The sequence below is a fragment of the Hyaena hyaena genome, unplaced genomic scaffold, assembly GCF_003009895.1.
Source record: "Hyaena hyaena isolate Hyena2069 unplaced genomic scaffold, ASM300989v1 scaffold_617, whole genome shotgun sequence".
In the NCBI taxonomy this organism is placed as follows: domain Eukaryota; kingdom Metazoa; phylum Chordata; class Mammalia; order Carnivora; family Hyaenidae; genus Hyaena; species Hyaena hyaena.
The window spans coordinates 183,183-200,231 of NW_024081251.1; the positions used below are offsets into that span (position 1 = coordinate 183,183).

The 17,049-nt window shown below is 43.7% G+C and overlaps 1 protein-coding gene across 7 annotated transcripts in view; it reads right to left on the bottom strand.

Annotated features, from left to right (window-relative positions):
• The window catches only part of QKI (QKI, KH domain containing RNA binding), a 154,755-nt gene extending 138,223 nt beyond the window's left edge, over positions 1–16,532 (bottom strand). For 3 of the 7 annotated variants that reach the window (XM_039257442.1, XM_039257441.1, XM_039257443.1), the window contains exon 1: positions 14,444–14,685. In XM_039257442.1, coding sequence (XP_039113373.1) covers positions 14,444–14,585 — 142 coding nt within the window. In that variant the 5' untranslated portion in view covers positions 14,586–14,685. Of the gene's footprint in view, positions 1–14,443; positions 15,080–16,371 lie in introns of those variants that run through there. The other 4 variants (XM_039257444.1, XM_039257448.1, XM_039257449.1 and 1 more) reach the window with 3 other exon arrangements.
• Between the last annotated feature and the right edge of the window lie 517 nt (positions 16,533–17,049).

The following is a 17,049-nucleotide window of genomic DNA, read 5'->3' on the forward strand; positions in this document are numbered from 1 at the left end:
CAATACGATCTATCCTGCCAAAGCCAGGTGAAATTTTACCTCTTTTCCTGAAACATTCCATAATCCCCCCCAGTCTAACGTGATCTTAACACCAGTCTTTCAACATCCTGGTTATATTACCTTATATAACTTTCTTTTCATAGTATCTACCCTATTATTCAAATAACTTGAAGGGAAGGAATGAATGTGAAGCTCTGTTGCATACCTTATATGTTACATATAATATGCATCCAAATTTATCTGTGAATAGAATAAAAAATTTCAAATAAATGTCAATTCATTAAAAAATAAGTGAAATATACTCTGATGTTACTCAAAAATTAAATGTCACATAATAGTAATCACTTTCTACTGGAATGCAGTATAAAATGCTGATCTCCTGGGGCATCTGGGTGGCTCATTCGGTGAAGTATACGGACTTCAGCTCAAGTCACATTCCGGCAGTTCTTGAGTTCAAGCCCCACGTCTGACTCTGTGCTGACAGCTCAGAACCTAAAGCCTGCTTTGGATTCTGTGTCTCCCTCTCTCTCTACCCCTCCCCCATTCACACTTTCTTTCTCAAAAATAAACATTAAAATAAAAAATTTTTTAAATAAAAAAATAAAATGTTGATCTCCTATTAACTACTTTGCAGAAATAAAAGAGCTTGGTTTTTCCCAGGGCCATTACAATATGTAGTGACTTAAGGCTTTTTAAAGAGCGAGTAATAAGGCTCTGAAACCATTTGATACTATTACACAAGCTTACTGAAAGCAAAATGACATATTCAACAGAACAGCTGAATTATAACAGGCCTCTGAAAGATGAACTATGTTAAAAAACGTTATATTACCAAAATATATATAAAACGGCAGGGAACATGCTCTTGATGTAATCTTATTTTTACAGACACACACACACACACACACACACACACACACAGAGTACTACAACAGGATCATAAGTTTGCTACATCCATAAATAGAGAAGGGAAAAAACACAAAAAGAAAATTCACCAAAATGTTAAGTATGATTATCACTGAATTATGGGTCATTTTCATTTTTTTAATTTTAGAAAGAGAGCACAAGTCGGGGAGGGAGGCAGTGGGGAGGGAGGGAGGGATAGAGAGAGAGAGGGAAAGGAAGGGAGAGAGAGAAAGAGAGAAAGAATATCTTAGAGCCCGACTTAGGGCTCAATCCCATGACCCCGGGATCATGACCTGAGCGGAAATCAAGAGTCTGAGATCCAATCTATAGAGCCACCTAGGCTCTCATTTTCATTTTCTAATTGATATATTTTAGTTCTTTTCCACGACATAAATACTTCTTATGGTAAGAATGAAATGAATGTGTCTAATTCTTTAACAACACACTGTACAATTTCTTGAATGAAGAAATTTATGTTTCTCATATACTCTCAAGTGACTATAAAAAACAATTTTTAGGGGTGCCTGGATGGCTCAGTTGGAAAAGCATCTGACTTCGGCTCAGGTCATGATCTTGCTGTTTATGCTTGGGAGCTCTGCCATTGGGCTCTGTGCTGACAGCTCAGAGTCTGGAGCTGCTTCCGATTCTGTGTCTCCGTCTCTCTCTCTCTGCTCCTCCCCCTCTCAAAATTAAACATTAAAAAAAAATTAAAGTTAAAATGTACACGCTAGGGGTCCCTGGGTGGCTTGGTCAGTTAAGTATCCAATTCTCTTCATTTCGGCCCAGGTCATGATGTCAAGGTTCTAAGTTTGGGCCCCACATTAGGCTCTGTGCTGATAGTGTGGAGCCGGTTGGGATTCTCTCTCTCTGCCCTTCCTGTGCATTCTCTTTCTCAAAATAGGTAAAACAAACTTTAAAAAAATACACACAAAATTGGCCATAGGTGAACACTTTCCCTGAAAAATAATACTCCGCATGAAGGGTCAAAGACCATAAGCTATTGACATCTCTCTGCCCTCACCACCACCTTTTCCAGGATTCAGAGACCACAAAACACACTACCTGCCAAAAGTGAACTGAAAATGTATGCATCTTCAATTCTCTACATTTTATGAATAACAAAAGAAAAGGAAGGACATGGGGAGGGAGGAGGTGAAATGGAAGTTATTATCAGTTCTACAGAGGTGCCACAGTCAGTACCGTCCTCCCTAGTCTTCTACATAGAAACTTCTCTCGGGGCTGAGTGCGATTTCAAGTGAGTAAGGACAAAGGGTACAGTACAACTGAGCTGACAATGTAAAAAAAAGCTCAATATAACCACTTGGAAAGTACAATTTAAATGTGTAATTAACAAAAACAGATGCTTGCAAATCATATCTAAGAAGGACTATAAACAGGCAATATTTTTTTAATGGGAGGGCCTATTTTTTAAATATATAATATTTACCTAAGAAAACTGACAAGGCATGCTGTTAAACTACAATAATAAAGTGAGATAAGATTATCTTTTTACTGCTGATAATTTTTTATTACTACAATAAAACCATAATCCCCAAAAGAACTTTCTTTTCGTATAACATGTAATAATAGACGATGGCACAGATTTTTTTTTCTGATTTACATTAGTAAACAAATCAACAGCCTAGTTAAAGACTTTAGAATCACGAAGAAAAGATACAAGTACTTTTCCACAGACTTGACTCAGTCCTACACTGAAACAAATTAAAAGAAAAAACCCTTCAAACAACTAAGGTATGTAAAGGCAGAAACTGCAATACTCAATGGAATGTCCAAACCAGTCACCTTTTCTAGACAACATACTAACACATGGTCTCTTAAAAAAAAAAAAAAAAATTTATTTAAAGAAATACCACAACTGATTTACATGTGATTTCTCAATAGTAAATTTCATAGTTGTTATTTTTCATATTCCTGAGCAACTCCTCTCTTAGAATTTAAAGAAAAATTCCTAATCTGGTAAAAGTTATTTCTCAACAAATTTTAATCACTAAACACTGTCTTTTGTGTACTAATATCTCCATCTGCTGGACTATAACTTCCTTACTATTAAAAGTTCTTAAAGAGAAAAACTTTGCAGTAGAGATTTTGCAACTACTTAGAAATAAAATCTTTTCATCAGTCACCATTTGAGGCAGCGAGCAAGCCAACACTTTACTTCCAGACCCTGCCAATGAGTAAGAAAGAATAAGCATCTCTCTGGCTTTTCATTAGGAACTATTTTCAAAATAGGAATACGTTCTCTGGTGAAAGAAAGTTTGACCTAACTACAGTGGGAGGTTTATCACCATGGTAACCCAGATATTCGTTTCAGTTTCACTAATAATGGACCCAGATACTGTACCCCCTGCATAGAGCAAAATCAAGTACCTAATCATCACCTATGATGTTATACTTGAATCTACTCAATCTTTTAAACCTAACCTCCCAAGTGTTAGATATAGAGGGCATAAAGGAATAATTCCAATGATAAGGAAGTCACTGCAGTGACACAAAAAAAGACGGTTCAACGGGCACCTGGGTGGCTCAGTGGGTTAAGGATCCAACTTCGGCTCAGGTCATGATCTCGCGGTTTGTGGGTTCGAGCCCCACGTTGGGCTCTGTGCTGACAGCTCAGAGCCTGGAGCCTGTTTCAGATTCTGTGTCTCCCTCCTGCTCTGTCCCTCCCCCACTCATACTCTGTCTCAAGAATAAATAAACTATAAAAAAAAAAATAAAGATGGTTCTGAATTTAAATAAGACATGAAGTCATAACAACCAGATTCAACTAGCAGGGTCCTGAATCAGACTCTGGTTTAGACCGCCAGGTAAAAAATATTCTGGACATAACTACAGAAACCTGACTATGGACTGGTAATCACATTAAATGTAGGACTGATCCATTTTGTTCAACATGATGTTGCTATACAAAACAATTCTAGTTTTTAAAAGATAAATATACAGAGATGGCATGTCAAGAGATCTCTAATTTGTTTAAAATAATCAACATTAAGTACAATTAAACAAAAATAAGTAACATGAATGATGAAAATAGTCAAGTTCCCAAAAATCTTCATACTTGATAGCACATCTAGATTTAACAGTATTAGATGAGTAAGGTTTGGATAAAATTTCCTCCAACTCAATCCAAGAATTTCTGGGGCTCCTAGGTGACTCAGTCAGTGAAGTGTCCGACTCAACTCTTGATTTTGGCTCAGGTCATGATCTCACGGTGTGGTGGGATCAAGCCCCTCATCGGGCTCTGGGTTGAGCATGGAGCCTACTTGGGATTCTCCGCCTCTCTCCCTCCCTCTGCTCTTCCCCAACTGACGCACTCACTCTCTCTCTCTTAAAAATAAAATAAAAATTTCTATGATTCCCTAAACCAAAGAGTTTATTCAGTCCTCTTTAATTCACATATAAGGCCTAATTCTAAGTAACCAACATTTTGGCTGGCAGCTGTACCAATGAGACCCACACGTTCTCAGTGCCTCAGGATTAAAGTGATAACTTATGGGCAAGGGAAAAATAACTTTCATATATACTGATTTTTAGTTAAAACACATTCTTTAAAAAAAAAAACTCTAAAGAGTTTAGATCTAAAATATAGAAAGCTCAAGTATATTTTTATTAAATTTTTTGAGAAAATACACCCACTTACCTAACCATAAATCTTAATTAACCCTTCAAAATACATCCAATTTCTACTTCCTTAAATTCATATATTCTACACACTCTTGTTAGTTCCCCACAAAGGGTTCATTATGACACCCCAAAGTAATACAAGTCTTCCACTGGTTCCCTACAAAACTCAGAAGAAAAGTCATGCTTTTCATCCTGGCATTCAAGGCCCATTACAATAGAGCCGGAACCTAGGCTGCTGGCTCTGCTCTTAACTCACTCCTTTGCTTGCATTTGCCATTCCAAAGGAGTCTAAACACACTTTCTGAAAATCTTTCAATCTCCCCTCACCACTGTTTTGACATTACAGCTCTTCCTCTTCTCCTGGAACATCCTCCGCCCTCCCAATTCACCTCATTAAATCCTACTGCCTATTAATACCAAGTCAGGTTCTACTTCTCAGAAAATATTAGTTATTTTGCTCTAAGGGACTTCTCAACTAGCAGTGATTCTCATGAACATAAAAACTAGCTGATACTCAGATGGAGAAGTTACCTTTTTCTTCTTCTTTCATTCTCTATAAGCTGCCTTGCTTATCTCATTGTCATGCTGCATCCTATCAAAAACAACCTAAAAATACTGACAGAAATTAGATGATGCTACTTTACAGTCTGAAAAGTTCTTTTGCATATAATACCCTCCAGTCTCTGAGAATTTTGATTTGAGGTTGGTAGGGCAATTAATAATTCCATTTACAGATAAAGACTCTGAGGTTAAGTACCTTGTCCCAGATCACCAAACTAGTTAGCTGCAACCTTGTGATTATATCTCCGGTCTACTAGCCAGAGAATTCTTACTACTTGCAACATGTGCTCATTAGAATATGGCCAGAAACACAAATTCATTTTTATCTTTCTGCTGGTTCACACATGTACACATGTATACACACACACCCATACACAGTCAACACTTGCATACCTGTCATAACAATTGGGGAGCATCATCCAACAATAATAACAATTAGGTGCAGTTAATTTCCAAACATCTTATATTTGAAACATCTTGGTCTAAAATTTTATTTCTTAAAATATGTATTCACCTGCCACGTAGCATTTCTCTCAGAGTGAGCCAATTTCTATAACACAGCAAGCAAGGAAGGGATTGTGACTTATACTTCTTTTAGAGTACACCCGAAGGCATCAGGTGATGCTCCAGATGTGGGTACCACAAATGGAATGCAGTGGGCTACTCAGCACTGCTCACATTTCCATTCAGCAGTGTCACCCACCTCCTGACAAGTCCCTATTCAGAGCTGACCACCTGTGCTATTAACCACCGGATGCTAATCTAAGTGATCCAAGTGTACATTCCTGACTTAGTAAACCTTAATACATTAAGTCTTGCAGTCAGAAATGTTAGGTTTCTTCTTGAGTGGTTATAAAAAATAGTAACTGCAATAATAGGAATAACAAAAATAATACCAGTGAAAATACTAAGTACACACTAGATTTGTACCTATTAAAGAGTTAAGGCTCTATCCTTTGGTTACTAAGAAGTTAAAGTAACTGAGCTAAATAAAATCCTCTGAACACCTTTACTTTCTCGTTTTTAGCCTCTTAACAACCACAAAAATTTACCATTAAAAACAAAAATTCTAGCTCCAAGAAACTGACCAGTTATTTGCTCAAGTCCAACTTATCACAGATTTAGCAAAACTCCCATTTACTTCTTCTTCATGTTCACAACCTGAGGCAATACAGCAGTGTTTGAGCACCTGGAACTCTTCTGGGTTTTTCTTCTTCAGTTCCACTACTGAGCGGCACATTCACCAAAGAGATCAGAAAGTAGAGCTGAGGGTCTCCAGCTCCACCACTACCTTGCCTGGTGATGTGGACAAATCACAACCGCTCTACACCTCAGTTTCTGCACCTACAATATGAAGATTTCCCTGGACTCGGCGGTCCTTTGCAGCACTGATTTCCATGATCTTCTGATATTATTTTAACTGTCCTTACACTAAACTGCATCCAAGAAATATGTTGCTTTTTTTTTCACATGTACCTCTCCTCTGTAAAACCATCTCTGTAAAACCATCCTGTTACTCCATAATTATGACACTAAGAGTTAATGAAAACAGGTTTCAAGTAAAACTGCATGAAAGTTTGCTTTTTACCAGCACTTTCCTAGTTCTCTTAAACATAATAAGAATGTATTTTATATTTTTCATGTTTTCTATATATTTTGAACTTAATTCAGCTTAAAACCTAAAAGTTCCCCAATAATTTACAACTAGCCAAGTGATGGTGCCCAATCTTTACAATGACTTGTCCTGCACTAAAGCCAAGGGCAAAGTGTTTACCACTAATATGACCCTTTTCCACTTTTGATACATAATCATTTCAATCCTGGGGCCAAGCAACTTATTTTCTTAATTCAAAAACCATCCTTGTTCTAGAACTTCATCATCCCAGCACCCACTCTCACATTCGCTGAAAGTCTCCCTTTATACACATGCACATCTGCACGTGTACAAACACAAGCCCTTTTCTTATCGCCATGACCATACAACATGGTCATGAGACTAGTTTCTGGATTTAACTCCATTTTGAGGTTTTTCTGATTTCAGTACCCTTGAAAATCATCCAAACTGACATATTCTGCCGTATCATTAATAATGGGATAGAGGTGTTATAGTAAATGGATTCATTTCACTAGTCACAAAATTTAGTTTAATAAAACCTATAGATTAGAATATAAAAAGCAACATTATGAACATAAAGTTTCATTTTGCTAGACTTAACAGGACTGTTGGAATTTCAAACTAGAGTTGCTGCTTCAGGAAACTAAAGAAATGACAAAAACGTTAAGTCATTTGCTTGTTAACTGTAAGATTTCTGGATAAATCACTTATCTTCTACAAGTGATCTCTCTTAAAAATTCATGTAATTACTTTTAAAACATTGTTCAGGCTAAAGCAGGAAAGTAAACTACTTTTAAGAGGGTTAAGTTTCAGTTAGCTGAAAACTTCCATTTATCAGTCTTCTTAGTAATGGCAAGTTCAAATTAGCTTCAAGAAACACCTGTGTTCTGGGGCACCTGAGTGGCTCAGACGGTTAAGCGTCTGACTTCGGCTCAGGTCATGATCTCACAGTTCATGGGTTCAAGCCCTGCATCGGATTTTGTGCTGACAACTCGGAGCCTGGAGCCTGCTTCAAATTCTGTGTCTCCCTCTCGCTCTGCCCATCCCCAACTTGTGCTGTCTCTGTCTCAAAAATAAAACCAAAAAAAGAAAAATTTTAAAAAGAAAAAGAAACACCTGTATTTAAAAAAAAGTTGCTATTTGTGTTAAACTACTATAACTGCCATATACATTTATACTCAACTTTCTTGTGAACTAAAACCATCCAAATAGTCCTTGTTTATCATGAACGCATCAAAGCAGCACTAGGGACCTGGACTCTTTCCCATACACTGTGTTTTACAGAGTACAAGGCCTACATATCCGCTGGATGCTGATTTTTATAGGTGACTAGGAAAAAGTTTACCTATAAAATTCCATAAACGCCAAAACTTTTAGGAGCTGAGATGAGCAGTGACAACTTCTCTCTGCTTGTGGACTGAAAATACTCTGCATGAGGACTGGCTGAAAACTACTGCCCAAGTAAAGCAATTTTATCTTTCTAATTCACATCCACACCAATGGCAGCAAAGTAAAATTAAGATAAAAGTTTAAGACAGGCATTACAAACAATATTTTAAGACTTCTAAAAACAAAACATTTAAAAGGGGCGCCTGAGTGGCTCAGTCGGTTAAGCATCTGACTTCGGCTCAGGTCATGATCTCATGGTTCGTGGGTTCGAGCCCCGCATCAGGCTCTGTGCTGACAGCTCAGAGCCTGGAGCCTCTCTTCCGATTCTGTGTCTCCCTCTTTCTCTGATCCTCCCCCGCTTACACTCACACGTGCTCTCTCTCTCAAAAATAAATTTAAGAAAATAAAAAATTTAAAAAATAAAAGAATATAAATACCTTTTTTTCTAAGTGCCCAAAACTATCACCAATTATTATATAATTTGCTTAATCCCATACTTTAGAGAAAATAGAAATCAGAGGAAAACAGTGTCAACCTATTTATTAATTAAATGAACCTCTGATAGTGCACATGTGCCAGGCTGGGGGGTGGGGGGGGCACCTTCAGGGAACCAATTCTAACAGCAGAGACAGGGACAAACAGAGATACTCTTACAATGTTACCTACGACTGATAAAAACTCTATAGACAGTAGTACCTCACACACACTGGGTTATATTTACAATCAAATTTCATAACACAGTCACACAAAATGCATTCACTATGAAAACCTTAATGTTATGTTTGCTTTCTGTTAAATGAAGAAAAAGCTATAAAAATCCTACTTGGACATCAAACAACCTACCATTTGGGGCCCCAAAACCTAAATGTCAACTTTTAAAAGAGGTATATGTACCCCCTAAAAGTTCCCATGAAGGGAAAAGTACATTATCTTGATGTAAAAAAATAAAAATAAAAAAATAAAAAAATACGGAAGTCCTGTCAATCATAAAAAATTGGAAAATATAAAAATAAATTAAAAGTTGGTAAATATAATTATGACTTCTTGGCCTAGGTTCCAGCTCTATTCTGATCCCTTGGCCTAAAATAGATCCTTGGATATCTTCATAACAGTTGACACACCAATAGCAGCAGAAAGTTGCTCAGGAGACTGTCACTCAAGTTACCAAATGAATTAAACTTAAAAATGGCATAGCATTTTTTCCATCTCCAACAGAGGAAGCCAAATTTTATTTATAAGTGCACCATCATAAACCGAACAAATTGTAAAAACTGTAATAATTTCTCAAGGAAATTAAAGATATTCCAGTCAGATTATAAAAAGTTGTCCCTATGATCACACTGGTATAATTCTCTTAAAGCCAAAAGAAGTAAAAAAATAAAATAAAATCTTACTTATCTAAATACTGGCTTCAGAAAAAGAGCATGTGAATAATGTAAAGGCAGGTGGGGGGGGGAGTTACATTTTATGTCCTTTGTCACAGGACTCTATTTCCCTTTAAAAAGTAAACCAAAAACCTTTTTTTTCCCCTTAGGAAAACTGATGCACTTTGCAATCAGCTTCAGGACAGTGACAAGTGAGGGGACAATGACAGAAAGATAATGTGTACAAACCATTAAAAAAAAATTAACTTGTTTTCACTTGATATTCTCAAAGCCATTTAAGAAAAGGTCTCATACCAAACACACCAACAAATGTGATTAGCAAAGAAACCTATTTCTATTAATTCAATTACATTATATCCTTGGGAGTACAGCTTTTCCGGCAAAACATGTAAACTGGATAAAGTTAAGAAAAAGGAATCACCTTCTGCCTCATAGTATGTACATGCATCTTGAATACATATTCTGCCTAAAGGGGAGTTAAGCTTCCAAAGTGGAGAAAGAATGTTTAAAAAATGACCTACAATACAAATGATCATTTCCATTACTACCTTATAGAGCTGAGGACACCTCCTGGGGAAGGGGGAAAGAGAATAATGGAAAGAACAACCGATTTTAAGTATCAGTTTCCTTCTTATCACCATTAATTCAAAGGGCTAGTAGTATACAACTGCAAAATCTTTGTTCCTGAAGAACAGATTATGTCAACTTAAGTAAAATCTGTTTGTTTCCGATACTGATGACTGTCAACAATGCTCAAGAAAAAAAAAAAACACCTAAAATTTTAATAAACTTATACAGCAAGAGTCCTCTCAATACCAACAAACAGCCACAGTTTTTGAAACAAAGCTTTTGTAGACAGCAAGATTTCTCCCTTGGAAAACAATTTTGAAGCGTAAGAAAACGGAGGGTATGATATGATACTTTCTATACTAAATGCATGATAAATGGAGACAAATATTACATGGAAAAATGTTAACTAGTAAAGCAAGTTTTAATTTAAAATGTTTTTCCCCACATTTTTAAGGGAGAGGAAGAGAAAATTGAGGTCAGAAAATCTATTATCATCCACCCAGAAGAACATAAGAAAATGATAATGTGTTTTTCAAATGAGTAACGCAGAATGTAACCTTACATGTTTGCTCACTTCTTCTGAGCCACACACTAATTTTTCAGATATTCACAAAAGATTTAGGCTAGTTTTACTTATAACCCATACCATACATTTTTAATTTTCCTGTCAGAGGCTTCAACCTCCCTCTGCCTAAAAAATAAAAACTCAAAATCTGATTTTAAAATCCCTAGTTCTCTCTTTTCCCCATCTGGGATTTTTAAATCTAACTGATCTCATTTGTCGCCTTATTTCCAAACTGCAATACTTTATAAAAACATAATGTGCATTCAAGCACCTTTGTTCCAACTCTCATTTTCATGACAAAGAAAGTTTGTCTGTTTGTTTTTAATGAAAAAAATTTGCTGTAGTAACTACTCTTTCCCATGGATGGTCGCAGGATTCATTCAGTTTGGAAACTTTTCTCGAGAGAGAAAGAGAGCAGTTTAAGACTTGAAGACCTCGGTTTTATGTGCAATCATCTCTATCTTCAACGAAAGATTGTTAAGTATTGGAAACATCCAAGTGAAATTACGTCCTTAAAGTGAGTGGTCTAACCTAGAACATATTCACAACTTCAAGAAAGCAATCATGTGAAGATACTTGAAGCCTGACAATCCACCCCACACCCACCCCGCATAAAATAAATCCAAAACCCAAAAAGATTGTCCAGAGTCAAAATATAGGGTAAAGGTTAACCTGGCATAGAATTAAAATGCTCAATCTAAAGCATTCCAGTTTTAATCAACTAAGAAAATCTAGCACATATAAATTCCAAATTTGTAACTAGCCAAATAAAAATTCTCTGACAAGCAAAATTTTTAAAGCCTCCTTTTAAAATACATTCTGAAATAGAATTCCTAAATAATCATTTGAAATTTCTAATTATCGGAAAATACATCTACTATACAGGATCTTGCTTAATTACGAACATGAAACTTACAGTTTTATCTAATTTGTTTTTCCATCAACCACATGGAATAGGAAAATGTAATTCCTAACCATAAACTGAAATCATGATTAATTTGTTTTGGACAATGACAGACCACAATGGGGTAAAAGCAAGTTGCCAAATTTTCAGAATTCAATCATCTGGCCCAAAAAACATGATGCATTTCAAAAACCAGTATTTTTTTTCAAGTCAAATTAAGTTTATAATGAGGCTAACAATTACAGGAAGCCGCTTATTCCACACTAAGGAATAGCCCCTTTTCCTGCATGTTTGTACTGGTCTGATAAAAAAACAATCAAACTTCCTAGTCATTATGCTGTCCATTTTAAACATCCCAGCTACCACACAGAGGCAATCCTTATGCTGGGGAGTTGAAAAAACTAAAACTCAAGATGGACCAAGATAAGAGATGGAGTAAACCATACGAAATGGGAAAAAAAAAAAATTAGAATTTATCATCCTCAGCTAGTGGTCTCCAAGACTTAAAATGCAATGGTTACTCTTGCCAACCACAGAGAAATGAACAAACAAACCTTTGTTAGATCTAGATGACATAATTGGAATTCTAGATTTGGAAGAGTAAAAATTACTGAAGGCAAGAGTTAGAAACTTTTTAACAGAGAAGTCTAAATTATCATCTAGAGACTTTAGACGAACATTGTAACACAAAGAAAAACCTTTCGTAACTAACCAGAGGAACCCAAATTACCTGCCTTTAAATGGTAGGTATGTAAAGTGAAAAGATTTCTGAGTTTTTCTTACACTCTAGTGCCATTTGATTGAACTGAACGTTTCAATTCAAAGAAAGCCAACTTTAATTAACCCTAAATATCGTGAAGACCTATTTTCATTTCAACGTCTATGAAGGATTCTTTCGAAACAAATACACTTAAGAAAACTAACCTTGACAGAAACTTTTGCAATTACTACTCAAACTCTAATCTTACCAAGGCAAAACCGCGTATTATTTTTGAAATGGGACCAAAGTTGTCCCCGTAATTTTAAAGGAAGTGCTTTCAATGTTTGCAAATGTATTATGTATTACATATACAAGAAGTGTGGCCACAAAGGACCCATAAAATGATCGACTGTGATTTAAATTTCAGCCAAATTTAATCTAGATCAGATAATTGAGTACGTTACACATTTTGCTCCAAACAGTTCTCGTTTAAAAAAAATAACTGGCGCCCCTTAGCGCTCACATTTGGAAATACTCAATTTAAGAGTTCCAGCAATTTTTTTTTTCCTTGACATTCCAGAAAGTTTTCTGCCTCCACAATCTTTCAAATGCCAACACAAATAGAAAAAAACAGAACCCCTTAAAGGGACAGCTCAGGTTTTTCCCGGAGCAAGGTGAAATGAACAGATTTGCGGCTCCGACGGCGGCAAAAGCCTCTTCCTTGATAAAGGGTACGGCCGCTGCGTTTCACGCAGGGAAGCAAAACGGAGGACGCAGCAACACCGAACTGTTCGCACTCTGAAAGTTGTTTCTGGACTTTCCGGACCACAGGAGCTCCTGGGTTCCTCCTCTAACCATCTTTCATCACGGAGACATTTCCGGCCTTTTGTTCTTGACGGACACTCCGGCTCTCTAGGCTTCAGGTGCCTCTGGCCTCCTTCTATAGCAAAGATCTCACAATTCTTGCGAAAAATCCCAAATCCATTGTTCAGTTCTATAAAACACAGTTTCCAGCTTTCTTTCAACAGTCCTCCACTGATACTTCTGAGAGAGAGGGGAAAAAACAAACAACAACTCCTGGCTACTAGATTTTCAAAACGGACTTTCTCGTGGGTCCTGTTTTCCTCTCTCTCCAGGCGTTCCCAGAAATGCACGGACGCTACAATTTTTCACAGTCCGGGGCGTTGTTAACAGAAACTTGTGCGAGAGATTCCAGAGGGGACCAAAATTTAATCTTCCGGTCATTCTTCGCGGCCCCCAGGTCTCCACCAACGGAGCGGTTCTCCCCCCGCCCCCCCACCCCCAAACTCTCACTCTTTTTCTTTTCGCCCTTCCCAACGCCAGGATTTCCTGTCCTACAAAGTAAGGCAGCGGCGTCCTCGGGAAAGACTCTCCGCCGAAGTTCTCTCCAACTCGGGACTCCGTGCGGATTCGTCCTCGCGTTATTTCGGATTCACCCCCCCCCCCCCCGCGCCCGAAGTGAAGTTAAACTCACGAACACTTCTCGCTTCCCCAAACAAAAGGCCACAAAGTGCTTTCCGCTGTCACCGTGTCCCCGCCTTCGGCCACCCCGGCGGGACTTTGGGTCTCGCGTGGAATTCCTGGACTCGATCCGGCCGCGCGCGCCTCCCCTCGAGGGTCGGCAAGCGCCCCAAACTCCACCAACGCAAAGGCGCCGCGGAGCCCTCGGCTGGGGGGCCGCCGGCCTGCTCCGGGAGGGCCCCCACCGGGAGCGCCCCGGGGCCGGCGTCCTTCAGGCGCCCGCGGGCCGGGCGAGGCCGGGCCGCCACCGGGCAGGCCCGCGAAGCCCCGGGGCCGTCGCGCTGCTCGCCGGCGCGGCTGGAGGCCGGGCGGGGGGGGGGGGGCACGAGCGGGCTGGCCCGGCGGCCCTGCCCCGGCGCCACCAACTTGGGCGCCGGCGGCGCGAGGCCCGGGGTCTCGGCCCCGGGGTCCGGGGGGCGGGGGCTGGGGGCTGCGGAGGGGGCGGGGGGAAGGTGGGGTCCCGCCGGCGGGTCCCGCCCGCGCCCGCGGCCCCGGCCCCGGCCCGCCGCGCCCCGCGAGCCCGGCCTCGGCGCCGCCTCCGTGCGCCCCGCCCGGGCCTCTCCGGCCCCCGGCGCACGGTCCCCGCCGGCCGCGACCTTCCCGCCCTCCCCACGCGCCGGCGGGGCGTCGGGTCCCGGGAAGAGGGGCCGCCGCCGCGACTCACCTTCGTCCAGCAGCCGCTCGAGGTGGTTGAAGATCCCGCAGAAGTTGGGCAGGCTGCTCATGAGCTTCTTGTCGTTCATCAGCTGCATCAGGTAATCTGGGGTGGGCTTCGGCTTCTCCTTCGTTTCCATTTCCCCGACCATATTCCAGGCTCCGCAGCTCACTCCGCCCGCCGCCGCCGCCGCCGGAGAGGAGGGAGGGGCGGGGAGCCCCGGCCGCCGGCCGCTCGGGACTCGGCGTCCCGCTCCGCTCCGCTCCCGCGCCGGGCGCCGGGGCGGCCGGACCGCGCGCTCGCCGCGCTCTCCCCGCCCCCGCAGGCACTTTCCGCCCGCGGCCCGCCGCGCTCCCGGCCCGCCGCCGCTCCTCGGCCGCCGGCTCGGCGCGTCCCTCACGAGGCCGCCGGCGGGCGGGAGGCGGGTCTCCGCGGGCCGAGTGCGGGCGCGGGCCGCTCGGCGCCGGACGAGGAGGAGCCGGGCCGCCGCCGCCGCCGCCGCCGCCGCTCGCTCGGCTGGTCGCGCCCGCTCAGCCGCCGCCGCCGCCGCTTCTGCCGCGGGCTCGGGGTCTCTCTCTGGGCTGGTCCCCGCCGCGGCCGCCTCTGCCGCTGCCGCCGTGCTCTGACTCCGCTCCTCCTCTTCCTCCTCCTCCTCCTCGCCGCCTCCTCCTCCTCCTCCTCACTCACTTGGCGGCGGAGTTCGCCTCAGTTCAGGCGGCGCTGCCAGCGGCGGCGGCGGCGGCGGCGCGGGGGGAGGGGCGGCGGCGCGGGGAGGGCCGGGGGCGGGCGGCGGGCGGGGCCGCGCAGGGCGGCCGTTAGCGGGGCCCCGGCCGGCGCGCTCCTCCTCCCGCCGCCGCCCCCCGCAGCCCCCGGCCCGGGTGCCGCCGCCGCCGCCGCGCCGTCTCCCTCCCGCGGGGCGGGCGGCGTGATGGCGGTGCCGCCCGGCGAGTCCGGCCTGGGCGCCGGGGCGGGGGGCGCCGCCAAGGCAGAGGGGGAGAGCGGAGGGAGGGGGAGGGCAGGGCGGCGGGGGCGCCGGGTGGCGGTGCTTTCGACTGGGGCGGGGGCAGGGGCCGCGCCGCTTCGCGCGCTCGGCCGCCGCGCCGGGCCCGTCTGGCGGGCGCGGTCGGGCTGAGGCGTTCGGGTGAGCGGGGCCGCCGGCGGGACGCCCGGGGCTGCTGCGCTCGCCGCCGCACGGCCCCATTCTCTCCTCCCGTTACTATAGTTTAAAAAAAAAAAAAAAAAACACCTCCAGTCCGTTTTCATCTCTTCCCCCTCCCCTCCCAAAAAAATTTTTTTTAACGTCCTGTTGCTTCACGGGGGACTTTCGGGGTGGGCGTCACGTGGCCCGACACGTAGCCATAAGGCCCGAGAGCGCGTGCGCGCGTCGAGTCCGGTGTCCACGCCCCTTCCGAGGGTCGCTCCGCCCCTGCCGGGGCCCCGCGAGCGGAGGGGGAGGGGCGGGCCTGCCGCGCGCCTGCGTGGGGCGGGCCGGCGCCTGGGCGGAGGTGCGCGGGGGGAGGGGGAGGGCTGTCCGGGCCGTCGGACCCCGGGGGGCTGCTGGGTGGGGGCGGGGGGCTGCGGAATCTTGGCCCCCTCCCCCCCCGGAGGCGGGTCCTTCCCCGCAGAACGGACTCCGGGTGGGCCACTGCCGCTGTGCCGGTGGCCCCGCGCGACGCCCCCCGCCCCCCGCGGTCTCCCCCGGCCTCGAGAGCCACGCGGCGGCGAGGAGCCCGGGGAGCGGTGGGTCCCGCGCGGTGCCGTCCCAGGGGCGGGGCCGCCTCCGGGGACGGGGTCCGCCTGGGTGCGGCTGCGTGCCTCCGGGGCCCGCTTCAGTTCGGGGGAGCGGGCCGCGCGCCGCGGGCGGCGTTGCGCTTCGTGGCGGCGTCGGCGTCCAGGAGCGACATGCTGCCGCGGTGCTTGCAACAGAGATCACGCACCTAGTTCGGAAGGGGGATGTCACCGTGTCTGCCACCTTGTAAACAATAAGGGTCCTGCGGGCGAGAGGGTTTTCCATGCAGAATGATGGGATTTCCAGCCTTGAGGTCTGTTTGGGGAAAAATGTTCTCAGCTGCAACAACGTGGTTCTCTTTGGTTTGTGGAACGTTGTCACTCAGAAAATCCGCTTCTGCGTTTTCCTGCGAGCTTATTATGACGAGTTCAATTAGCGTAGACAAAATTTGACATCAGACTGACGGTGTTGAGAGCGACAGGTGGCTGAAGTCTGCGAACCCTTCTGCTGTTTTAACTGGAAAGAACTTAGGTGGGGTTTTGTGGCAAAATTTTGCTTCATACAAATTCCGAAGAACGCTTTTGGTTTGACTTGTATGCAAACTAGCTGAATTTCAAACACATTCTCTTTGAGTAGCGAGTAGCTTCTGTCCTCATTTAAAGAATGTTGTTTCTAAAATTAAGCTACTTTGGTAGAGGAAATGGAATTGCCCTGCAGACAAAGTTATAAAGGTTTAAGTCTAGAATATTTCAAATTCTCCAACTTCCATTGCTGTTAATAGAGCCATAAAATATTCACTTACTCAATTATCATTTAAAGGATGGATTTTATAAATGCAGGAAACTAATTTAATCAAAAACGGTTGCCTCTTTAGAAACTAATGTAT